This window comes from Blastomyces dermatitidis (assembly GCF_000003525.1).
Source record: "Blastomyces dermatitidis ER-3 genomic scaffold supercont1.5, whole genome shotgun sequence".
Classification (NCBI taxonomy): domain Eukaryota; kingdom Fungi; phylum Ascomycota; class Eurotiomycetes; order Onygenales; family Ajellomycetaceae; genus Blastomyces; species Blastomyces dermatitidis.
This window is the reverse complement of record NW_025544778.1, coordinates 1,676,424-1,700,757: the sequence shown is the minus strand read 5'-3', so window position 1 is coordinate 1,700,757 and position 24,334 is coordinate 1,676,424. Positions and strand designations below refer to the sequence as shown.

Here is a 24,334-nt window from a genome sequence, read left to right as displayed (position 1 = left end):
ATCGTGATAAATAATATAACTTCTTCTAGGACATAAGTCCCAATTTCAACGTCTTGTCGTAAATCGATCCTGAGTGGTGTGCTTGGTGCCAACCCCGTGATGTGGCTTATCTAGATGTCACTTAGCGCCGAGCAGCGAGTTCTCCACTCCGGCGACATCGCAGCACCCAACCCAGCCTCCGCCAGGCAACCTGATAAACACACCTTGAAGCTATCTCAACTCTTCCCTCACGATCGACCTGAGTGGTGAGCATTTGCAATTGCCGTGTTTCGCTACTCTAGCGTAGTAGCTCCATGATTCCAGTGTGATCTGAATAGGACCTAAATCACAACCCATACCCCCCTCCTCCCACCACGAACCCAGCTTCGTCTCCTTGCTCCACTCAACATGTCTCTCTTCGGTAGCTCTCCCGAAGACTCTCCCGTGACCAAGGCCAATTCCACATCCCGCTCCAAATCCTCCTTATTTTCAGACCAGCCGGGCCTGGGTGCAACTTCATCCTCTGCTCTATTCGCGGACGATCCCCACGGTGATTCCTCAGCATGGAACTCGCCAAACCCGAAAAGGGCAGCGCGCCATGAACTTGTCAAAATGCTATTGCCAGCTTCTGAGGTACCAGAAGGGTACATTGATGCATATGATGCAGTGTTGCATTCGGGAGATAAGCTTGGTGCTGGCATTTCAGTTGAGGGAGCAAGGAAGGTCCTGCGAGATACCGGTCTGAGCGCCGAGGAACAGGCGACAATTCTCAATATGGTGGTGCCTGGTGGCCGTGATTTGCCAAATGGGCTAGGGAGAGGTGAATTCAACGTTTTGTTGGCTTTGATAGGTTTGGCTCAGGAAGGTGAAGATCTCACTTTTGATACGATTGACGAAAGAAGGAAGAGTAAGTTGTCTTTTATTTTGCGCGTTTTCGTCTTGATTTCCCATAAATTGCGGGATTGCAAATTTAAAGTCATTTCTAATCAGTTTTCTCTACGAAATTTTAGGACTGCCCAGACCTAACATACCTTTTGTCGATCGGCTGAAGTCCCGCAACGGCACAGCGATAGCGCCACCCGAAAATGCAGTCCCTGTCCCGCACCAATCTCCACCGCGACGGATGACGCAGGGGTCTTTTGGGGACTCCGACCCATGGGGAAGTCCGGCACTACATCATGGTCATAACCATTCCATAGAGAATGGTATTGGAGCTAGCCAAGGAGTCAATGGGTTCGTCGCCTCTTCACATTCTGCTACAAGTGGTTTCGCTCACAGAATTTCAAGTGGATATAATGCCCAGGCCGATTCCGCCACTGAGGGTGATCGATCTGCTGGACAACCACCTAGCGATAATACTCCCGGGAGTGTCGCGTCTGGTTGGGGGGATAATTTCCCTAACCCAGCCGGTACCGGCTTTGGACCCGGCGGAAACGCCGGTCTTGGGGGCGGATTCGAACAATCAGGAGATGATCAAGGAAATAATAATTCTAATAATACATCTAGGACCATTGGCGGTGGCAGAATCACCTCCCACGGTGTAGAAGAAGTGATCACGATCAACATGCTACCCGAAAAAGAGGGCATGTTCTTTTTCCAGCACAGAAACTACGAAGTCAAATCCTCACGTCGAGGAAGCTCTGTAATCCGGAGATATAGTGATTTTGTATGGTTAGTGGACTGTCTACAAAAACGGTATCCGTTCCGGCAGATACCACTTCTCCCTCCAAAGAGGGTCGCAGGTACGTTGGAAGCTTGATATCAAGCTTAAAAAATACTCACAAATGCGTCTTTCAAGTCAATGGCACTCACCTCGCAGCGGATTCAAACTCCTTTCTCGACAAACGACGAAAGGGTTTAGTACGATTCGCAAATTCGCTTGTTCGCCATCCGGTTTTGAACCAGGAGCAACTGGTGGTGATGTTCCTTACCGTTCCCACAGTACGTAGAGAAAAATACAGACATTCTAACCCGAGATATTTTGCAGTTAAATAATGCTAAACCCAACTACTAGGAGTTGTCCGTCTGGCGAAAACAAGCTACTATTTCCGTTCAGGAGGAATTTACCGGCAAACCACTACCTCCGGATCTCGAAGACTCACTCCCTCCGACTTTGAATGAGACTTTTGACAGGGTTCGTTCAGGCATCAAGCGTTCAGCTGACATTTATATCAACCTTTGTAATCTACTTGACCGTCTTGCGAAACGCAACCAAGGCCTTGCCGCAGACCAATTCCGATTTGCCAGAGCCCTGGGCGCTCTAACCGATTGCACATCAGATATGTATGCTGTCGACACGAACGACGTGCCGCTGTTGAACAACGGCATAAACTCTACAGCCAAACACCTTGTCGCGAGCCAGGGATTGCTGGATGATGAAGCCCGGGCGTGGAATGATGGTGTCCTGGAAGACTTCAAGATCCAGCGAGATTGTCTCGTGGCTATGCGCGAACTCTTTGATCGGAGGGACCGCTATGCCAAGGACAACATTCCACAACTCGAGCGGCGGATTGAGAGCAATGAGAGGAAATTGCAAGATTTGCGGACTAAGCCCGAGGGGACTGTTAAGCCTGGAGAGGTGGAGAAAGTTGAAGATGCGATTATCAAGGTAAGAAAAGAAACGGCCTGCTTCGTACTTGGCATACACTCTCACGCTACGACACGTGAAATGAAAATAAACTATAAACCAGTTTTGTGTCATCACTCAACTAATATGAAATTTTCTCTGTCGTTCTCTGCAGGACAAGGAGTCTATCGTCCAACAACATGCGAGAGGTGTGTTCATCAAGGAATGCATCCGCGACGAGTTGCTCTATTTCCAAATGAGCCAGTATCATATCAGCCGGCTGCATCAGGACTGGAGCCAGGAGAGAGTGAAGTATGCAGAGCTGCAGGCCGATAACTGGCGTGCTCTATGCGAGGAAGTTGAGGCGATGCCTACTACAGAATAGAGGGTTGGATTGATTGTGGATATGGCAACGAACAAGCAACCCGGTTGCGTTTCGAGGATGTTGGTCGAAAGGTGTGGATGTGAATATGATAAATGGAAAAGGTTTAACTTTCCTGTCGAACGTGTTATTTATTTGAACTCTTCCCGTCTTCGTTTTCATCTTCACCTTGCCTCTCTCCCCGACGATATTCTTACTTTTTTTCACTTATCCCAAATTCCCCTGTTCGCATAGTCTGATTTTGATGACATCAAGTGGGTGTTTTTCTGTATCCAATCCCTATTTCCAATATTTCTCTTTGATGATGAAGCCCTTTTATGATTGCTTGGATAGCCGGTTAATTTCTTGGTATTTACCACTTCTACTAGTTCTGAGTCTGCCTTCGCTGGTGTCAAGTTTTGAGATTCAATTTCCCTCTTTTGAGCTCCCATTCTTTTTATACCCATTCTACCCAACCGACCCATTTCCTCCAATGTGTCACAAATTCGTCCGCACGCTCTTTCTTTCGTGCTGTATATAAGATGATTTTAACTCTGTATATCGAGAAGTTGGTTAGCTATAACCATTTCACTCCCTCCTATTCCAATTGGAAATATATTTCGTCATTTTCCGAAGTCCAGTTCGCCTGTCGATTGATAGCGTATTTATCAGGGAATTGGCTAGGCTCTGTGGCTGCCCTGTACACATTTATACAGTTATTTGATTGATACGAATCTTTACACTTTGTCCTAAAACACCTCACAAACCAAGTCTTGCATCATCATATCTAGCAGATAAGCCGCCCAAGAAAATGAAATCAAGCAATTGCCAAGCTCAACGCAGTGGGACTAGAACCCACATGAGCGGGCTGCAGCCAAGAGACTTCCAAGCCGTCGATCTGTGACGGAGGGTCTTTGCATACAGATTTCCAAACGTCGTGATATCGGAACGTGGAAGAGAGTGTTCATAGACAACGATGTCGCTGAGACGTCAAAGACAGTGTAGTTAGTGAAATAGATATATCCAACTTCTTCTCTCTCTCATTGGCTGATTATTCATCAGCGGCGATAATCCTTGGCATCAAGCCATCGCCATCGTCTGCTTCCAGGGCCGAAGGAGAACATCTCCACTACCACCACCAGCACCACCAGCTCTCGGACTCGGGTCTGCTAATCTGATCTAACTGGGAAGCTGCCTGTATCTCCAATTAATCTAATTGATCTCTCCAATCTATGCAAGGGATAGAGAGATAAGCGCTGACAAAAACCGCGCGCTAGAAGGATCTATGAGAAGAGGATAGGCTCGTCATGACACAGATGAGCAACAAACCAAGGCACAGACGTTCCCCGTGCACTAAAAACCATCGCGAGGGGGGCTCTTAGTACAGTACATAGCTCCTCTATTCTCCAGCGCCACTACACATCTTACTGGCTCCCTGAATACCGCCAGCGTCCCTTGTTTCATGCCGTCGGTTGAAGCTTCTCCGCTCCCTCCGCCGTCGGGAAAAAAAAAGAAAAATATTCACTCCTTTTCCTTCTCCTCCTTCATAAACATTTCGCAAGGTAAATAAATACCTTTGCGCGGCATGGAAACAGAGTGGAATTGGAAACCGCTCTCTAAACATTTCTTTTTAAACGGTATCTGAACTTACTGACTGGCTGCTCCGCAGAGTGTCCTAGATTTCGCATTTTATCGTTTCACCGCGTACGTCCTCGTGACAGCGCCACCGACAAAGCGAAACTCAAACTGTCGTTTTCGTTGTATGAGTTTACGGCGATTAATTTGCTAGAGGAGGACTATGCCCAGCAGTGGCTTGTTGAAGATTGATTGAGGCGGGAATTTCTTTGGTGAAAAATATTGCGGGAAGAGTTGGTACACCGCCACGAGATCCCGTGCTGGCTTTTGCTCTGGTTGGTTGCGTTCGTTTGAGGCGTTACGGCTGTAAAGGGAAAGAAAAGAAAAAGAAAAGAAGAAGAGGAAGAAAATATTTGAAGTTCCCAGGAAGCCCAGCGAGGAAAAAAGAGAAAAATTGGGTGCTTATGGTTCCCGCTTGCACTTGAACATTGCCAATTCCTCTCCTCTCTCTCTACTCCATTGGCCGCGGATATTAAGCTTCAAGGAAAAACCAGGACCTCCTCTTCACGCTCCATCATTGTCCGTGTCGAGTATAAGAGGGTTATGCAATCATGGCGTGGGAGCATCTTTCCATCGATAAGCCGCACGTGGCCTACATGATCCTAGGCGGGTTTACGAGCTTGTTTATGCTGTGTTCACTATTCGTCAAGGAAAAACTATATATTGGCGAAGCGACAGTGGCAACATTATGCGGTGTCATATTCGGTCCTCACGCTGCCGACCTCTTCGACCCGATATCATGGGGGAATGTAGATAAGATCACACTAGAATGTTCGCGCATTGTTCTTGTCGTCCAGTGCTTTGCCGTCGGTGTCGAACTGCCCAAGTCGTATATGGAAAGGCATTGGAGGTCGGTCGTCTTGCTTTTACTTCCCGTCATGACCTGGGGATGGCTCATAACGAGCCTTTTCATATGGTGGATGGTACCACCCTTGTCATGGCTGGAAAGTTTGGCCTGCGCTGCATGTGTTACTGCCACCGATCCCGTCCTAGCTTCGTCAGTTGTCGGGAAGGGAAAATTCGCAAAACGTGTGCCCAAACATCTTCGAGATTTACTCTCTGCAGAGTCAGGCTGTAACGACGGCATGGCTTTCCCGTTCATCTACCTTGCTATCTATCTTATTCGGTACCGGCCAGATTCGAAGCAGGTGGCCTATCATTGGATCTGCTTCACTCTCCTCTACGAATGCATTTTCGGAGCCATTTTCGGTTTTGTGATTGGATACATCGGACGTCACGCTATCAAATTCGCCGAACGGAAGAGTCTCATCGATCGAGAGAGTTTTCTTGTGTTCTATTTTGTATTAGCCCTGTTCTGTGCAGGTGCAGGCAGTCTATTGGGTATGGACGATTTGCTTATCGGTTTCTCTGCTGGCGTGGGATTCAGTAACGATGGATGGTTTACAGAAAAGACGGAAGAATCCCACGTTTCCAACGTTATCGATCTACTGCTCAACTTGGCGTATTTCGTCTATTTTGGGGCAATTATACCATGGCAGCAGTTCAATGCGCCCGAAATTGGGCTGGTGCCGTGGAGGTTGGTTATAATTGCGATTTTCGTGATATTTTTCAGGCGACTACCCATCATGTTAATGTTGAAACCTTTTATACCGGATATCAAATCATGGCGAGAGGCGATGTTTGCAGGCCATTTTGGTCCAATTGGTGTTGGGGCTATTTTCGCTGCTATCCTCACCAGGGCCGAGTTGGAAAATGGAACAACCCAGCCTCTTGCAGTCCTGCCAAAGCCTGGCGAGCACAACTACGTGATTGTCACTGTTATTTGGCCGATTACGACGTTCTTGGTGATTTCATCCATCATTGTGCACGGATCTTCGATTGCTGTCTTCACCCTCGGAAAGCATATCAATACCTTGACCATCACGATGTCCTACACTCAAACCAACGATGATGGACCGTCGTGGATGAACCGACTTCCTCGCATCCAAACGCAATCAAAAGCGTCCCTGTCGTTACGCAAAGAATCAATGGAGTCGGACGCGAACGGGAGACTTCCTGAATTCCCGCCTGGTACTCTTCCCCCTATTGGGTTTCCAGGAAATCTACTACGACGCCAGAGAGAAGATGCCGAGAGCGAACCAAATAGTCGCGCATCTAGTCGCAGGCCTTCGAGAAGACGGAAAAGAATCGCCGGTGGACCGATTAGTCAATCTGCAATTATGCCACGGAGGAGGGTGGAGGAAGCGGCTGTTTCTATACAAGGTGAAATCACAAAGGAGAACAAGCCTCCCTTGGAACCACCCGAGCCGGCAACCCAGGAACCTAATATGGAAGTTTACCGTGAAAGCGACAAGATAATCGTTGAAGACGAGGAAGGTAATGCTATGGATACTTCCAACTTCAGTCAAATGAGCCCTAAGGACCAGGAACACTTCCTTCAGGATCATAATGAGCTTCGCCAAAATCGAATCGGGGAGCTTCCAACATCCAAGGCTCAAGAAGAAGAAAAATCCGACAGTGAATCCGCAGGCACTGCCGTTGGCGAGAAAGCGGGACATACTCGTGAACAAATTAGAGCACGCCTCCCTTCATGGATCCGTGGAGGACGGGGAAGAGAGAAAGAATCTAAGGACACCCCATCCAATAAAAAACCGGACCAGGGACGTCGTCGACCGGCAAAGGCATATCAATTTGGAAGCACGGTCATTGTCGAAGATGAAGATGGCGAAGTGATCAAGAAATTTACCATTCCTCCTGATGAGATGCGTTCGAAGGACGTCGAGGAGGCTGGCCCTAGTAGTTCTGCGGAGGCTAACCCTCCATCTTCCATCGAGCTTGAGCCTATACGCCGAAAGCTATCCCGCGTAGGAAACTGGATTGGCCTTGGAGACCAGAAAGAAGGAGGCGAATCTTCCTCTAAGAAAACGCAACAAGTCGAAGGTGAATCGTCCGACGACGAACGACTGCGATTCACCGTAACAAGGCCAGACCTGATGACAAGGCCCGACATGGGGCGCAGAATGAGCAAGCAAGATTTTATCAAACAGATTCGCACGTTGGACCCCAAAACCCGTACGGAACTGCTTCACCACTCCTCCACCCCGGAACAGGTGAAAGCCGCCCTCCAAAAGGAGCCTGCTCGCCCATCTTACCGTCAACATCAATCAGCACAATCACAATCACACCTATTCCCGCAACCCACCCACGACTTCCAATCTCCTGGAGTAACAGGACAAGAACCACAGCAGGACGACATCACCACCACCATCACACGATTCTCCGACCGCACGACCACGAACGCCAGAACCCGTCGACGGGACCTCATAGCCACTTCCAGCGATGCAAGTGAACCGAGCAGCTCCACGTCCGCATCCTCCACCGGCAACCGTGGCGATTCCGAAGACGACGGTACCGAGCGCATCCCACCCTCCCAACTCCGCCAACTAGCCGGCATACCCCTTCCCTCCCCGCCCACACCCTCCCAACTAGCCATACACGACAGCGCCGAAACGCCTGCTGAGCGCAAGCGCCGGCTAGCAGCGTTGGGCGAATTGGCTAATGACGATGACGATGACGAGGTCGATGATGGCTGGGATGGCACGGAATCCCCCGGAGGAACTCGTGGGCGCGGACGACAGAAATGTCAGCCTGTGGCCATCACCCACGAGCCTGATAGTGAGGATGATGGCGAACCGCGGGCTGTGAAGGGGAACGTGCAGTTTGCGGATGGGACGAGACCCGCGAGGAAAAGAGGTGCGGCGGGGGAGGTGGTTATCGCTCCGTCAAGAGCGTATGGAGCTAGTACGCGGTCTACTGCTCGCGATGGGGACGAGGGAGAGGGTAATGGTGGTGGCGGAAATTCTGATACTGGAGGTTTGAGTGAGAGGAGTGGGAATGGGAATGGAGGGAGAGGACACACTCCAAGAGTGTCGTGGGGTGGGGAGAGGGGCAGGCATTTGTAGACAAAGGCTTGGTCGGGGTGGGGGATGAAGCCGGGAAAGATATGTTCTGAGTACAAATTAAATGGTTTGGTTGGCTATGATTTGATGAGCACTGCCTACTTTTTTTGTCTTTGTCTTATGTTAGATACCTGATGCTCTTTGTCATTTTCTTCATTAGAGTTGTACGGCTAGTTTTTTGCTATGACTTTTATGATATTTTTTCCCCTTATCTGTCTCTATTTGGTTTCGTCTCCTTTTGCGATTCAGCTTTTAATTTTTACTATCAAGCGACGTTTTGTGCAGAAATTGTATGCACTCGTTTTCCTTTTGACCTTTTCTTATGCTAAATTTATTATTCCCGTGGCCTTTAGTCGTTACGTGTGATGATGATGATGGTATATGATGGGTTGTGTATGTCAATAATATATGTGTCTGTACATGCATTGTAATTTAAGCCTATAATATCTACTTGAAAATAAAGTTTATCTTCCCGTAACCTTAAAGCTTAATTTAGGAAGCTCACCCACCCACAGCTTGGTTCCCTCATGCGTTTTCCCACCCTTCTTCCATATGCAAAATGTTTCCAGGGAATACTCCCTTTTCCCCCGAATTTAAACTTCAATTACTCCCTCCCTCACCCCGCCCAACGTTTCCTTTTCATGTAATCTGTATATATACTAGTAAGTTAGTGGTTTTTAACCGCCAAAATACACCGCCCACTTACTCTCCCCGCTAACCACATCCAAGAACTGCTCTCCAATGATCTGCTCGGTCCGCTGCGACGGATGCGAATAGTCAAACCACATGAATGACTCTGGGTTTCCTAACCCCTGGCACTCGGACATGTCGAGGTTGCAGTGGTAGTTATATCCGGTTACGTTGGCTAGGGCAGCCAGGTACTCATATGGATGGTTGTAGAGGTGCGTCATCTGAGGAAAGGGGAGGAAACACGAACGGCAAGAAATTGTCAACAAAACAGTTTGCCCAGCAAATAAAAAAGAAAGAAGAAGAATAAGGGAGCCGAAAAAAAAAAAACCCCAAAACTCTCCAAACCATTAACATCCATAAGCGCAAACCCTGCCCCCGCATACCTCCCAGCAACCAACACCTCATACCCCGTCCGATGCCTCAACACCCCATTCACCATCGCCACCTGCTGCCACATCCGATAACTAACCCGTGTAATATTCCCCAGCTTGTCCGGCCACGCCCAGGTCTCGCCCACCCCGCCGCGCTCCGGCGTCTCAGACAGCGGCGTCAGCTGCATCGGCGGAATGTTCATGAGCACAAAAGAGAGCGTGCCCCGCGCATACACCCCGTCGAGCCCGGCGTATATGAAGTCCATGGAGTCTGCGATTGTCCTGTTGGGCTCCTGCATGTCGGTGAGGAAGCCGTGGTTGGCGAGATCGTTTGTGCCGATCCAGATTGCGTAGACGGCGTCGTCTGCGGCGAGGGATGGGGGTGTCTGGGGAGCTGGAGTCGGCTATTTAGGAGGGAATTTCATATTCGAGAAAGGAGGGGATGAGGGTGTCTAGGAGGAGGGGGGTTATTTTTTGGGAGCAGCCAGCGTAGTTGGAGACGGTTGGGCCGGCGTGTGTGGTGGAGGGGGATGGGGAGGAGGAGGAAGCATGGCTTGGGTTGGCGATGTAGTGCAGCCAGTTGTAGCCGCCGGTTGGCGTGTCAGGGCTTTTCGTTTTAATATTTGAAGTTTGAATTTTATATTTATTTTTTGTGTAATAGACTTATTTATATTAAGTACTGTTGCTAGAGTTGCCGAGCTGAGAAGAGGGATGCACATCAAAAAAATTGCTTGCATCTGGCTCTACCCACCCGACTGGGGTAAAGATTTCATTGTTGTTGAGGACCGGTAAGACTATCGCCGAAAGATATGAGGGTTTTAAAGTGCTTGAGATCTTAAGGATTATTCCTATGGTGAGGAGGGTTGGAGTAAGAGTAAACCTAGTGGCAAAGGGCGAGAACAATAGTAGGCAGCAGCTTCCAGTTCGTCGGCATGATAAACATATAGATAGATAGATCTCTGTAGAAGCTTACTGAGTGGGAGGAATGGGTTAAAATTATATCCTACAGCTTGATCCTCAAGAGGATTCTGGTAGCTTATATAGTTTTATGGAGTGAAACCTGACAGAAACTCATGCGGTTGAGAAATAGTATCACGATATTCATCCGCAGTGAAATGACAGAAGCATTTCCATTTTTGATCCCACAAGCAGGTTGGAAAAAAAAACCCGACCTAGACGCAGGCTAATTACCAAGATGCAGATCTAGACGGGCTTCTACGGAGAAACAGGCAGTGCGGTCTCAAAAAGGGATGCGGGACAAGAGTCCACGAAGCAACTAAAGGCACTTATGAACAGCCACTGTTAGCGATGTAACCGTTAGAACCTCTAACGCAAGAAAATGCGGGTGACTAAATATATATAATAGCAGGCATGTAGCTTCAAAGTACTGCTTTCATAATACATATAGCGACAAATCAAAACCAAACCAAATCTCCGTTCGGCGCCAAAAGGAAATTCAACACATGTGGGGTGAGAAGAAGAGAGAAAAGAACACAGAAGGGTACCTTTGGTAGATGCAAATAAAAGACTAGCTTAAAGCTGAAATCGATGGAGGGAGTTAAGAGGTACAGCAAAGGTGTTTGAAACGGCGAAGAATTTGTAAAACCAAGAACAACAAAGAAATTTCAAACGTTAGGTAGGCTCGAAGCCGTCGTGGACAGAAGAAGAGGGACACGCCCCTGAGAAGGGAAGGCATAGAAACGTTCCAGAAACTCCCGTTTTTATCATCGTCATCAGCCTGATCTGCAGCGGAATGCGAGACATGGAAACCATAAAAGACCTTCAAAGAAAAGAATATCCAAGGCAAGTAAAAGTGGTGGCAATGGAGGGTTAGAAAAGAAATGAAAATTGGGGTCAATCAGGCATGACAGTCAAAACCAAAACTAAACACCAAAGCTATGAATGATGATTATAATGTGGAAGTCAGTAAACGTTGCCGATATGTCAGATTTTTCTTCCTGCGAGAATGATCAACCCGTAAAACGCCTGGTGGCAATGAGAAGCGAAAAATCGAAAGCCAAATACGAAGTAGAAAAGTAATATAGACACGTCAAAGGTATCAAAACAATATGATGTGGCCATCTGACATTAGAAGGGAAATAAACACGAAACCCGCCAACTCGCAGAAGATTGTAAACAAGGACGAGAAGATAAAAAAAAAAAAAAAATTTAAAATGAGAAAAGATTTAAACGTGTGCATTTCAGGCAGTTAAAGAACACCGCCTGGGAGCTGTATTGAACTTGTGTGGTTGGATCTTCCAATGCCCGCGCTTGCTAGGCCAGCCCCGCCGGTTCCACCATCGAAACCCGCACTGCCAGGCATGATGCCAATCCCTCCAGCACCAGCAGTACCTGGCGGACCTTGATATCCACTAACCATCTGCCCATCTACTAATTGCGCTTGCTTTCGAAGCATAAACATGGGCTTTCGTCCTTCCTTCTCTAGTTGTTTGAATAGAATTAATGGTCGTTCCTCGAGGCCAAGACATCGTTCCTGATCACCAAAGACAATGTATAATGCATAAAGCCTCCAATCTTCGTTGATATTGTATTTTTTAAGGGCAGCTGGGAGAACCTTGTGGCAGGGATCGTCCATGGATACTCGGAAGGATTTGAATATTTCCACGCTAGGGGCAGGGGATTCGCCTGGATTTCGTGAAACAGGTTGGTTACCCGTAGCAAAGCTTTGAGGGTCTTGTCGGCTCGGTTGTCCAGAGGGGGTGGGGCCAATGGATCGGTCAGGCCGTTGTTGAGTTTCATCGGAGTGCTCGTGAATTCCGCGATTTGAAGTGTTTGACGTTTCCCTAGCATATGACCGGGAGGCTAATGTTTGCTGCGGGTAGAAGCTGCCTGGAGAGGTAGGGGAGGGCATTCCCTTTGGAGAAGGTTGACCTCCATTCATTGAAGCAGTTAAATGTGATGAAGCCGCCATGGCAGCAGCTGACGGATCTAATGAGTTATCATTGACTGTCCTTCCCTCAGGTATATATTGAGGGATGTGGGTAGGAGAATTGTTTTTGGGAGTTGACCCTCCTGCAAATAATTTCTTAGACAATGTCCTGGTAAGGCTATTTCCGGTTTTCTCAGGTTGCTGTGTGATAACAGGAGTTGCTGTGGGTTGATCATGATAATATTCCGAGTTCATAGTGGTGCCGGAGTATGTTGAATTCGGTTGATAAGGCAAGGGCTGTGATCTGTCTTTGGCGATTTTAACAACTGGCAATAATTCCTCACGAAGCTTGCGATAGTCATCTGCCAGTTTCCGGAGTTCCGCTTCTGCAGCTATGATCCTCTCATCTCGCAGTCTAATCGATTGAATAATACGAGATATATCGTCCTGAGTCGCGGCTTCAGCTCCATTACTCTGCTCCGCAGCTATAGACAAACTACATGTTAGACACTATCTTCCTGCTCGTATAACCAGGGTAAGGGGCTTTAGGGCTTCGAAAACGTACACAGAGGGACGTAATGATCCGCATCCAATGGTATTCCTTGCTTAACTTTGGTCTCATAAACACTCTTAAGAATCGTTAATCGATGACCAACACTCGAGATCCCCATTTCCTTCAACTCCTCGTGTTTTAAAGCGATGAGAGCTTCGCCAACTATCTCGTTTTCTGCAAGAAACACACAGACGCAAGCTGTTAGTAAGGCTAGTCTACTTTGTTTTTGTCCCACGGGAAACGTATTCCCAAAGTTCCTATGCATACCTAGAAACGCATCACAGTACTGGCTTAGACCTAGCGACGCCGCAAAGTCCGCGCACTCCTCAGCAGTCCATTCCGTAATGATTGTTCTGGGTGAACTTCTATCATCAATTGTATTGCCAAAAGTTGTTGGCGTATGTTCTGCAGACGGAAGCTCTGAGTCTGTGGGAGATGCTTCAGAGTCTTCTATATGCGGGGAGGTGACCACACTTCGTTCATATTCATCATCAGCGTCCGAGTCTGCGTGATATGGAGGCTGGAAGGCCATTTTTGAAGAGCAATCAAGTGTGACGCTGAGTTATGGAAGGATGACAGTGGTGGATGAAGACGATGATGGCTAAGAAGAGTGTCCGGGGCCAAGTAAGCCCGCCACCCCTCAAGAAGCGCGAAAGGGAAGCGTATCAAATAGATGTGCTCTTGTTCTCGAAACACACAGGATGATCGAAGGTCCTGCGACGCTTGCAATGAACAAAGCGACAGGGTTCGATTGGCTCGAGACAAAGACTAGACGACGAGGTGGCGGTGTTCTTAATCTGGAAGCTTTGGAGTTCGGGCGAGAGCTTTGTTGATATGGGACGATGGAGACAAAGACGAAGCCTGATGCGGGGAAATTCGACGACAGAGATAGCAAATGAAAGGCTCAAGGTATAAGCGGGTCAAAAAGGAAGAGTCCGGGATAGGTCTAGATGTGAGTAGATGAATATACAGCCAGGATTGGTTGGACGAAGTTGGGGGGAGGGGGGTGTAAGATGTTAAGTTAAAACGACGGGAATCGAATACTACTATACAACACGGCGGGCAGGTAGATATTGGGGGGAACTGTCGACAGGGGAGTAAATACTGCTGCAGAGACGGGGGCGATGTATTGATGGGAGGGAACAACGGAGAGATACAGTCAACACGGCGGAAGACAAACAGCGAGCAAGAATAATTGCGTCAGAGATGTCGTTGGCGTTCGTTGCTATATTTATAGAAGTCGTTCGTTGCCCGCGGATGGAGATACCATAGCGAGGACTTGGACTGCGCTGGGGGATGGATCGGATTGGGAAGGAACGGGACGCCAAGACACCACATTCACGTGATTCAGACTACCATCGACTTCCACGTGACTTGGTCTGGGCTTTTGAAATCTCGGCTGCACTAGTCCTAAAAGGGGACACTGTCCCCTGGCAACCGTCCCAATGCGGAATAGTGTCTCCGATTTACATGACTGGTTGGCTTGGCAAAATATGCACTAGTCTGAAATAATATTAGTGGAAGATTTCCTGAAATTTCGCTGAATCCAACCTTACCTAATAGCCTCAGTCACCTGACCGCCACGCCCTATCTGCCAAGAACTCGTTGTGGCAGGAAAGAGGAAAAAGAGAATAAACTAATTTGATGCTAATGATATAAATGCCTGCGAATATTCAAAGCACAACATCTGCTTGGGGAACAATATCTTATAGAACGCAGATTCCAAAACGAACTGTTTCTCCATACTGGGCCCATTAGCCGCCCTATGATCTGCAACACCGCCCAGGCCCCAGGTATGTAAGTACCCCTCCAGGGCTTCAGAACCACCAGTTATACAGGGGTTCCTTGGCTTTCAGTCCTGGGGCCCCTGGGCTATGCTCGACATGTACCGTCCAGACTCCAACAGGACTTTCACATATGTGTCGCGAGTTAGGAATAATCTCAACTAGAACCGCGCCCATGATGTATGTATGTTCGAACCTATCCGCTTCGAATCGCAAACTCTCTCCCGCCAATTCTAAAGTCCAGCTCCAGGAAGAAGAACTAGAGGGAGAAATAACTCGACGGAGAGAGGCAGCTCTATTCGTTGCCAGGGGGGGAGCTCCAGAGGCTAAATCCCTACCGGCTGATGTTAAGGAAAAAAAAAAAAAAAAGTAGAACAGAGTCTGTCCAATGGATCTCTCTCCTCTCTCGGCTTTCTTCCTGTGTTGCATCGTTCGATCCACTGCACTGCTTTTGCTCCTGTTCCTCCTGTCTTACTTCGGAACATTGCCTTTCTTGGTAGTAGCCCTGCCCCGAAAGAAGCTCGTTGGAACTTTTCCCCTCGGACCACTATCGTGCTAGAGGGAGGGTGTCAGCCTGATAATGCCCCTGAGGCGGGTAGCCTTGCTTGACCAAGGTATTTAAAGAGCTTGCTAGACCCATCTGTGCCTCTTTATTTTATGTTCCTTGGCGGGTTAGAAAGGATCAATTGGTAGAATGAAACTCCTGAACATGGCTCTCATAGTGTAGACAACCCCTTTAATCCCATGGCATCAGGAAATAGAATAGGATGTCTACCTTACTTACTCCAAGTGCGTAGCGGAGGAGACAGCATGACTAAGCACAGCTGCGGCCCTGGCGCCAAGAAATGACGTCCCGGGAAAGTCGATTTTGGATTTCCGCCGCCCAATCTCCGCCTGGCCTCCGCCCGCTGCGCTTCTCCCGGGAACTTCGCTGGCTTCAATTCTCCCGCGGTGGAATGATATCATTTGTCCGCTCCTCTCTGTCTTGTGCCTTGTTTATCTGCCATTTCCTCACACCATGACTTTGTATGCTATGCAATGTTCCTCTTGATTAAGCTGGCAAAAAAGATAAAGAGCGCCAAAACTCGAAACCTAGCAGCTACTAGCCTAGACCTCCCCATCTGGCCAGCCCTTTTTCCTTTCCGCCATCATACAATTTGCGACGACGGGAGTTACTATCTACAATACTTTTGGGTGGTAAAATATTTTGTCTCCCTCTAATCATTTATTGTGTACTAGATTGCCCTACAGCTTTCTAACACAAGGTGTTTTTTGCTCAAAAACAGGCTGCTCGTTTTTCCGGTCCCTAAAGACCCCCGGCGCAACTCGTCCAATAATTTAAGACCGCAATAGACGGGCGCCGGCCTCCCGTCTTCGATAGTATTTTTATAGGAGTTGGATTGGGAGCATACATCTTTACCCGCCAAAAGTTGGCCAATCCTCGAGCCCTTTCCTGTTAACGGCGTTTCTACACCATCCGCGTTACCGCCGGCTTATTTCCTCCCCCACACGAACTTATACGAATGCCAACACCCCCAACTCACCCAAACATATATACACATACGTATATACAACTCACATAATGTCCACCACAACCCTCTCCACAACGGCACCATCAACCTCAAACCAACAACCCGCCTCCCCCCCAGAATCCACCGACCCCACCACTGTCCTCCTCACCTACCTCTCTTCCCCGTCCTCCACAACCACCGTCCTCGACGACCTCCACGCCTCCCTCCTCAGCTCCCTCCAGCGTTGCGGCTGGACAGAACAGGTGCGCGGGCTCGCACTTGACCTTCTCCGCGGCGGACACTGTGACCGCTTCGAAGAAGTCGTCGACACTGTCGTTGCGCTTGCGACGGGTGGTGATGATGTGACACCGTCGTCGTTAGCGATAGCGAGGGGCCGGAAACGGAAGAGGAGGTCACAGATGATGATGCGGGCAAGATTGAAGAGGGCGAAGATTGAGGAGGGGGATGGTGGTGTGATTCAAGAGAATGGAGAGGTTGGGAAGGGGCCTGGGCATGGGCAGAGTGACGACGATGCTGACGCTGACGCGGATGCTGATGGTGCCGATTATGGTGATGGTGGTAATACTGAGGAGGACTATTCTGGAAACGGAACTTTGGATGAGTTTCCGGATATTCGCATCCCGCAGGCGGCTGTTGCGGAGGGTGTTAAGATGCTACATGAAGCTCTAGAAGGGGTGTTTGTGGTGGAAGGAGGTGGGGCAGCGGAGTCAACTTGTTCGAATATCACCACCACCGGTGAAACTGACAGTAACAAGGGCCAGCACCACCACCACCAGCAGCAGCAGGATAACCACAAAAATAAATCAGGACCAACATCGATAACGAATGGTGTTGCTAACACCAATGGCGTCGCCACACTCCCGAAAAAGCCGCCCGTTTCCTTATCATCCTCATCCTCGCTATCTTCCTTAAAAACAACCAGCACCACCAGCAGCAGCAGCACTAGTAGCAAGAGTACTACTAAACTCAAGTCTGCGGCCAAGGGAAAACTGCAGGAAAATGGGGATGGAAGAGCGGCGAAGAAGACGAAGAAAGGGTGAGAGATATAAAGATTCTCGGGGCAGAATCGCTCGCCTTGGTGGGGAAGCAATATTCCCTCTACATACCTAGGTACTTGAACAACACCCAACAACATCTCCTCCTCTCCCTCTTTTGTATTCCCCCAATACTTGCTCCTCTAGCCTTATTATCCTTACCTCCTTACCATACCCTACCTACTCCAACCGCTCGTGCATATCCCGCTTTAAAAATCCATGCACCTCAGCTTGGAACGGAACGGAGCTAAACATCGGATGAAAAGGAAATGGCTTTACTCTCAAGAAACAATACATCCCCATGTCCTAGCCATCCTCTCCCTCCAAGCCCGGTCCCCGTCTTGTTTTTCTTCCTATTCCGTTTTTCCCTCTCTATCCATTTTATAGACGACACTTTTGTCATGCCATACACACGAAACACAGTCAGATATATCTTTATCTATGGTGCATTCTCCGTTATACCGTCTCGAATACATTCCTGTATATTATATTATATTCGTTTCTTCATCGCTAACTACTGCCTTCTCTTTTCTTTCCCATCTGTTTTGCGCTCATCATTTTCATCATGATGGTTCATCAATGTCATAAGTAAGAATGTTGCTATTTAAAGGAGGCAGTAGGATCGGATCCCTTTCCATTTCATTTCACTTTTTTTTTTTATTTTATTTTTTTTTGGAGGCACATATATTATTCCCTACGATTTCCCATTTATCATTCTCCTACCTACCCTTCCTTGCATCCGTTCCCTGGATTCAAGTACACTATTACTGAACATTTCATTATGATTCCTCTTTTCTTCTCTTTCTCACGGCTTATTTTATTTGGTTGTTTTTTTTTTTATTCATTTCAATTTCATTCATCACCATATTCCTTTCTTCCCTCTCTTGTATCATACATACATAGCCTTAGGGCGCGCCGTATTTCTAATTAACTCTCTTAATTCCGCGATGCTCTTCCCCTCCCCCCTTCACGACACACAACTACTATCCCAAAACAAAAGAAAACCGTCAAAACGAGGGGGAAAAGAAAAGAAAAGAAAAACCTAAATAGATTTCTTTCATCTGCAAGTCTACAAAATCACCTACGATATTTACATCCCCTCCCAAGCGCCCTTCCCCCCGCCCCCCGATCAACTCCACCTTGTTCTGTTATTATATTTACATATCCGCGCATATAACGTCTAATGCCATCCATAGCCCGCTATCCATCGCACAGCAGAAAAACCAGCAGAAGAAAATATGTAAATATGCATGGGTGAGAGATTTCGCTACAGATGGGAAGAATGCCAATGAGCATTAATTATTATACCAATTTCAAAAGCTATGCGCAGTAGTTAGAATTTTTGGAATGTTTTAAACAAAACGAATGTAAAGGATAACACTAACGTAGAACTACAGATAGAAAAAATAGAAAAATAGAAAAAAATAAGCCAATAATTGATTTAATTCATTTCATTTCATTTCATGTCATCCCACCCATTCACCCATTCACCCATCCATCCATCCATCATCCATCCATCCATCACGCATCACTTTATCTTTAAATTTAACAAAGTGTTCAACAAAACAAAAGAAACAATTTAAAAAGTAAAAGAATACTAAACTATGATGTCCCACGATAATATTCTTTTTGTTGCTGTAGCAAAGAACAGAAAATAGGCCACAAAAGGAAACAAAGAAACTGTCAAATATGGGGATCGGTGAGTACACAAACGTAATTTAGAGAGGGGCGTAAGAGCAAGCAGGCAAGCCAAGTCTAACTAACTGACAACAAAAAAGGGAAACAAGAAAAACGAAAGAAAACCAGACTCAATCCCTTTCTTTCCCTATTGAGTTAGTCATAGAGGCTGTCATCGTTGCCCGCATCGCCAAACCCGCTCTGACCACCTGCTGCAGACTCCGCTTCCTCCGCACTCGGGAAACGGAAGAAGTTGCTTCCGCTGGAGTTCTTCATGCTCTGCGCAAACGCCTCATACCGCCGAATCTCCACGTCACTTACAGATCGTCGCGCCATCTGCATAGCCTCCTCGAAGTGCGCGCGGGTAAGTTCTGGAACGGGGTCATCGGCATCAATGTCCTCATCCATCTTCACGTCTTCACCAGCTGCCTCACGCTCCTTGGTTCGTTCGATATCGATCGCGATGGACTGCTTGATAGCCAGCTTGACGGCGCGCTGGGTGACGAAGCCCAAGTCGGCGCCGGAGAAGCCGTGAGTTTTGCTAGCGATGAACTTGAGGTCGACGTCAGCAGCGACTGGGGTCTTGCGGAGTTGGGCCTTGAGGATGTCAATGCGCTCTTCCTCGTTGGGGAGGGGGACGTAGACTAATGTGTCGAGACGGCCTGGGCGGCAGAGGGCGTTGTCGAGCTGCTCAGGACGGTTAGTTGCGCCGATGACGAAGACGTTCTTCTTCGAAGTCATGCCGTCCATTTCTGTACCGAGGTGTTAGTATGATAAATATTTCTAAGGTATAATACTGGAGTAGGGAATAAGAACATACCTGTCAAAAGCTGATTGACAACGCGGTCAGAAGCACCACCAGCATCACCAACAGATCCACCTCGAGACTTGGCAATAGAATCCAACTCATCCAAGAAGACAACGCAGGGGGCGGCAGCGCGGGCTTTGTCGAAGATGTCACGGATGTTGCTCTCAGACTCACCGAACCACATACTCAACAGTTCGGGGCCCTTGACAGAGATGAAATTGGCCGCACACTCGTTGGCAACAGCTTTCGCAAGCAATGTCTTACCAGTTCCAGGAGGACCATAGAACAAAACACCCTTGGATGGTGAAAGACCGAACTTGAGGAATTTTTCTGGATGGTCGACGGGGTATTGGACGCTCTCGATGAGTTCGCGCTTGACCTCGTGCAGACCTCCGATATCTTCCCAGCGGACGTTGGGGACTTCGACAACAGCAACTTCGCGAAGAGCGGATGGGTTGGAGACACCAAGGGCAAAGCGGAAGTTTTCCATGGTTACTCCTAGTGAGTCCAGAACCTCTGCGTCGATGGTATCTTCGTCCAGATCAATAAGATCCATCTTCTCACGAATCTGTTGCATGGCCGCTTCTGAGCAAAGAGATGCGATATCTGAGCCGACATAACCATGGGTTTCTGCAGCAATAGACTCCAAATCCACGTCATCACCGAGCTTCATGTTCTTGGTGTGAATCTGGAGAATCTCAAGACGGCCAGTGGGGTCCGGGATGCCAATATCAACCTCACGATCGAAACGACCGAAACGACGCAGAGCGGGATCTACGGAGTTGGGGCGGTTGGTAGCAGCCATGACAACGACATTCGAGCGCGCCTTCATGCCATCCATCAAAGTGAGTAGCTGTGAGACAACACGACGCTCGACCTCTCCGTTGGTCTTGTCACGCTTTGGTGCAATGGAATCGATTTCATCAATGAAGATAATTGCGGGAGAGTTCTTTTCAGCTTCTTCGAATGCTTTTCGCAGGTTCGATTCCGATTCACCAGCCATCTTGGACATGATTTCGGGACCATTGATGAGGAAGAAGAAAGCACCAGTTTCGTTGGCGACAGCACGAGCCATCAGGGTCTTACCCGTACCAGGTGGACCAAACATGAGAATACCACGAGGGGGTTTGATTCCGATAGATTTGAAGAGTTGAGGGTGGCGGAGAGGCAGCTCAACCAACTCACGGATCTGAGCCATTTGTTTCCGGCAGCCCCCAATATCGTCGTAGCCAACGTCGTTCAGACTACCCTCCTCGTCCTCACGCTGGATGGGCTCACCCTCGCAGTGGATGACTGTGTCTTGGGCCACAATGCCGTACTCCGGCGGATCCACTTCGACGACCTTGAATTCTACCTGACGCATACTAGCTCTTACAGTGAAAAGGTCACCTTGTCGAACAGGTCGATAGGCTTCGCGGAAATATGGAGCAAGGAAAACGTCGAAGAGGGAACCGGTTAGGCCTTCAACGGTATCTGCAATGGGCAAGACGGCAATCCGTTTGGCCTGTTATATTCATGATCAGTTTTCGTATCCGGTAAAAGTAGCACTCTAGGTTAGGTTGGGTTAGTTGAACATACGTATTTGATATCCGGGCATGGGTGGACGGTGATGACATCGCCGTGCTTAACCCGTAGGTTATGTCTGACGACACGGTTTATGCGAGCGCTCCCATCATCCAGATCGTCATCAGCCAAGACAATCAGGACAGTATCTCTTCGCATTTTGCCCTTGACTAGCACAGTGTCGCCACGGAACAGCTGGAGCGTCTCCATGGTGTTGTTGGAAAGGGCAATGATGGAGTTGTCATCGTTAACAGCATCAGTGACACTGTTGGTAACAACAAAATCAGCACGATGATCCTTTTTCCGGCTGTTCGTTCTAGAGATACTCACATTAAGGTGTTTGGCTTCTTTTTCTTTTTCAGAATGGCTGTAGCTGTGTCAAGCTCCTGGAGGGGGGACCGGTTAGCGCCACCAGCACGTAGCAGCCAGGTTGGTAAGAGATCGAAGACAGGCTTACCTCATGTTTTTCAGCACCTGAAGGATCGCTGGATGTGAATATTAGCATTTATGGCACTCGTAGAGGAGGTGGAAGCAGGCAATATGAGAGATAGGGCCTGGTAGCAGATGAGGTACTCACGTCAGGTTGACCTTGTGGTGTTTAGCGTGATCCGGCTCTGCAGACATGTTGGAACGATAGAAAATAAAGAACGCGGATGAAAGAAGGCTAGTGGAAAGAAGATTACGGGAGAGAGTAGGTAGATAATAACGGAGAAGAGATAGGAGGTTGCTGTGAAGAGGTATCTATATGCTGTTCTGGGGGGTGTTGGAGAGGAAGAGGGTGGTGGTTGACGAGGAGCAGATGATGAGAAGAGATGAGCGAGGTGAAGTAATGGCGGCTGGAGCTATGAGGAACTCGGAAGAAAGATACGACGATCCAGGCACCCGCACGGACAACACCAAGTCAGAAAGGCAACAGAACAACAACACGCACACAGGCAGGTCTATTTGTTTTGTGGAATATTATATGAGAAATCCGGAGCTGAGGTCAACGACAAAATGGTGGCCAGAACGGAAGAACAGAAAAACAGACAGAAGAAGCCGGCGGAAGACAACTGAGATATTGCGTGTTGTCCTGTTGACTTGGGGAGCTTGGTGGCAGGCTGCTTAGTCATGGTTGCCTCTGGAAAAATCCAGCGCCAGCCAATCAGATGCCGGCGTGGGAGTGGAAGCTGCTGGAACGCGCTAGAGCCAACGGGAAGTCACATGATAGCATTACAAATCCAGTCGTCGCATTATATACCTAGGTACTGTCGGCCCTTCTACCAGCAGTGCGCTGTAGCCTACATATACATTAATTTTATTTCATTATTTATAATAAAATCTTATATTTATTTCATTTATATGTGGTGTGCACATGGGTGTGTGGAACAAGTGAATATATTCATGTCTGATTTTTCTAAGATGGGGGGGGCGTACGCCCTCTGTTCTATACAAATAATAAAGGCGCAACCGAACGCGCCCTAACATGCAAGGAGCGATCGCGGGGCTACAATAGGAAAAGAAGATAATAGGGCCCTAAGTGTGGGAGGAAGAAGGAAGGAATGGGGCAGGGGGTGGAGCGGAAGGTTGGAGGGCGAAGCGGAGAATTAGAGGTGGAAGCCAAGGCCTAAAAACTATTTTCTGTGTTTTATTTTATTTTATAGTTAATTTGAAAGATTTTGATGATATTTTTTTTCTTTTAAACCCCTGGATCCATGGGGGCTCTCTCCATTGTAGAAGGCAGAAGAGGTTCTCTTGCAAATCTAAAAGGTAAAAAGGATTCTCTTGCAATGGTGATATCGCGGGGCTCTCTCCATCTAGGAGGCAAAGGGCTTTCTCCATTACAGGAGGCAAAAGGGGTTCTCTCTCATGAAGCGCGATGTCCGGATCCCATTGCAGTGGTCTGGTTATCCAGTGTTTCTTCGTGATGAGCTGGTGACAGGCATTTGAAGAAGAAGTTCATAATGAAAGAAGTAGTTATTTTGAACAGATTATTTTTGCATGATATAATGCTTTGTAGAAGTGCAAAAGGGCCTCAATGGTTATGTTATGTAAGGACTGGGAGTCCCTTCGAGGTTATGGAACGATTGAGGATTGAAGATAATGGGAACATAAAGGAGGATATAACTCCGGTGGTTCCCACAACTTTGCCCGCTGCTCTGCTACATCTAGCTCTGCAGTCTCATGGTGAGGTTTTGGGTCTCACATTTTACAAGAGAAATCCTGAGGATTAAAAGTTCTCAGACAGATGTTATAGTCTCATATATCTATAATTGAATAATAATGACAAGTCTTTTTTAACTAATATTTATCTATGCCGAAGCTCAGTTATAAATGAATATTATAAACAGAATTACTCTGCTTTTTTATTGATTTTTCAAGTAGATTGATTATCTGTTTAATTATCATCTACTCATTATAAATATCACGATTTTCAATTCTTATCAAAGAAAGCAGTTTGACTATCAGAGTATATTTTAAATCTCTTTATTTTTCATTTCAATTAACTTAAAAGCTTTCAAAATTGTCAGTATTTGGTACGTGGCGGATAAGACCACGGAGTCGGCACGTTGAGGGTTGATTATATAAGGGGAGCTCGTTCGGGTGCTTTAGGCCTTGTCTACTCCGTAGTTACAAGGAGTGAGTAGAGTAGGCCCTAGAATGCCAAGGCCAGCAGCCAGCAGGTTATATGGAACTTCCTCTGAGGTTTCCCCCCCCCCCCCCCCACTCAGTGGCTTCCCACTCGGGATGCCAATCCTATTCAATCGGGGGTCCCACAATGCCCACAGCGGCGCCGTGGTGATGTCTTGCGGATCATTGATATTGTCTGCAAATAATGAAAGAGGGATCCCCCCTCCCGGCCGATGCCGTGGAGTGGAGTGTGATGTCATAGGGATTGCGAGGATAACCGATCGAACCGATCCGTGGAGGTTTCCTTGGCACGGCCGCTCGGGGGCCCGGGGCCCGTGGCAGTATTAAATTAATACGCTGC

General features: G+C 47.9%; 6 protein-coding genes across 6 annotated transcripts; 3 read left to right on the top strand and 3 right to left on the bottom strand.

Moving 5' to 3' along the window:
* Window positions 1-387: 387 nt before the first annotated feature.
* BDCG_05018 (sorting nexin mvp1) lies at window positions 388-2,930 on the top strand (the record flags this gene model as incomplete). Its single annotated transcript, XM_045420674.1, has 6 exons — window positions 388-886; window positions 990-1,212; window positions 1,267-1,721; window positions 1,778-1,920; window positions 1,994-2,587; window positions 2,721-2,930. The coding sequence occupies 6 exons, from the start codon at window positions 388-390 to the stop codon at window positions 2,928-2,930; spliced, it is 2,124 nt and encodes a 707-aa protein (XP_045276732.1).
* Window positions 2,931-3,839: 909 nt separating this feature from the next.
* On the top strand, window positions 3,840-8,939 carry BDCG_05017 (CPA1 family monovalent cation:H+ antiporter). Its single transcript, XM_045420673.1, has 3 exons — window positions 3,840-3,910; window positions 3,969-4,468; window positions 4,576-8,939. Exon 3 carries the CDS (start codon window positions 5,093-5,095, stop codon window positions 8,462-8,464), a length of 3,372 nt encoding a protein of 1,123 aa, XP_045276731.1. The 5' UTR covers window positions 3,840-3,910; window positions 3,969-4,468; window positions 4,576-5,092; the 3' UTR covers window positions 8,465-8,939.
* A 138-nt stretch (window positions 8,940-9,077) lies between these two features.
* Window positions 9,078-10,295, bottom strand: BDCG_05016 (GDSL lipase/acylhydrolase; the record flags this gene model as incomplete). Its single annotated transcript, XM_045420672.1, has 4 exons — window positions 9,078-9,109; window positions 9,168-9,372; window positions 9,621-9,916; window positions 10,274-10,295. 4 exons carry the CDS (start codon window positions 10,293-10,295, stop codon window positions 9,078-9,080), a joined length of 555 nt encoding a protein of 184 aa, XP_045276730.1.
* A 9-nt stretch (window positions 10,296-10,304) lies between these two features.
* On the bottom strand, window positions 10,305-14,247 carry BDCG_05015 (protein kinase regulator Ste50). Its single transcript, XM_045420671.1, has 3 exons — window positions 13,233-14,247; window positions 12,978-13,139; window positions 10,305-12,897 (listed from the first exon to the last, which is right to left on the bottom strand). Exons 1-3 carry the CDS (start codon window positions 13,495-13,497, stop codon window positions 11,732-11,734), a joined length of 1,593 nt encoding a protein of 530 aa, XP_045276729.1. The 5' UTR covers window positions 13,498-14,247; the 3' UTR covers window positions 10,305-11,731.
* Window positions 14,248-15,544: 1,297 nt separating this feature from the next.
* Window positions 15,545-18,748, top strand: BDCG_05014 (uncharacterized protein). Its single transcript, XM_045420670.1, has 2 exons — window positions 15,545-15,946; window positions 16,036-18,748. Exon 2 carries the CDS (start codon window positions 16,332-16,334, stop codon window positions 17,319-17,321), a length of 990 nt encoding a protein of 329 aa, XP_045276728.1. The 5' UTR covers window positions 15,545-15,946; window positions 16,036-16,331; the 3' UTR covers window positions 17,322-18,748.
* On the bottom strand, window positions 18,380-22,501 carry BDCG_05013 (cell division control protein 48). The gene is made up of 6 exons (XM_045420669.1): window positions 21,941-22,501; window positions 21,821-21,848; window positions 21,694-21,749; window positions 21,379-21,628; window positions 19,813-21,304; window positions 18,380-19,744 (listed from the first exon to the last, which is right to left on the bottom strand). Exons 1-6 carry the CDS (start codon window positions 21,985-21,987, stop codon window positions 19,149-19,151), a joined length of 2,469 nt encoding a protein of 822 aa, XP_045276727.1. The 5' UTR covers window positions 21,988-22,501; the 3' UTR covers window positions 18,380-19,148.
* Between the last annotated feature and the right edge of the window lie 1,833 nt (window positions 22,502-24,334).

Excerpts from the sequence above, each read along its gene's own strand:
- BDCG_05017 (XM_045420673.1), top strand. The coding sequence starts at position 5,093 with ATGGCGTGGGAGCATCTTTCCATCGATAAGCCGCACGTGGCCTACATG.
- BDCG_05014 (XM_045420670.1), top strand. The coding sequence starts at position 16,332 with ATGTCCACCACAACCCTCTCCACAACGGCACCATCAACCTCAAACCAA.
- BDCG_05015 (XM_045420671.1), bottom strand. The coding sequence starts at position 13,497 with ATGGCCTTCCAGCCTCCATATCACGCAGACTCGGACGCTGATGATGAA. Across the intron at positions 13,140-13,232 it reads GTACTGTGATGCGTTTCTAG|AAAACGAGATAGTTGGCGAA; the intron begins GTATGCATAGGA and ends TGTTTCTTGCAG. Across the intron at positions 12,898-12,977 it reads GGATCATTACGTCCCTCTGT|CTGCGGAGCAGAGTAATGGA; the intron begins GTACGTTTTCGA and ends GTTTGTCTATAG.
- BDCG_05013 (XM_045420669.1), bottom strand. The coding sequence starts at position 21,987 with ATGTCTGCAGAGCCGGATCACGCTAAACACCACAAGGTCAACCTGAC. Across the intron at positions 21,750-21,820 it reads CAGGTGCTGAAAAACATGAG|GAGCTTGACACAGCTACAGC; the intron begins GTAAGCCTGTCT and ends TCCCCCCTCCAG. Across the intron at positions 21,629-21,693 it reads AAGAAGCCAAACACCTTAAT|TGTCACTGATGCTGTTAACG; the intron begins GTGAGTATCTCT and ends TGTTACCAACAG.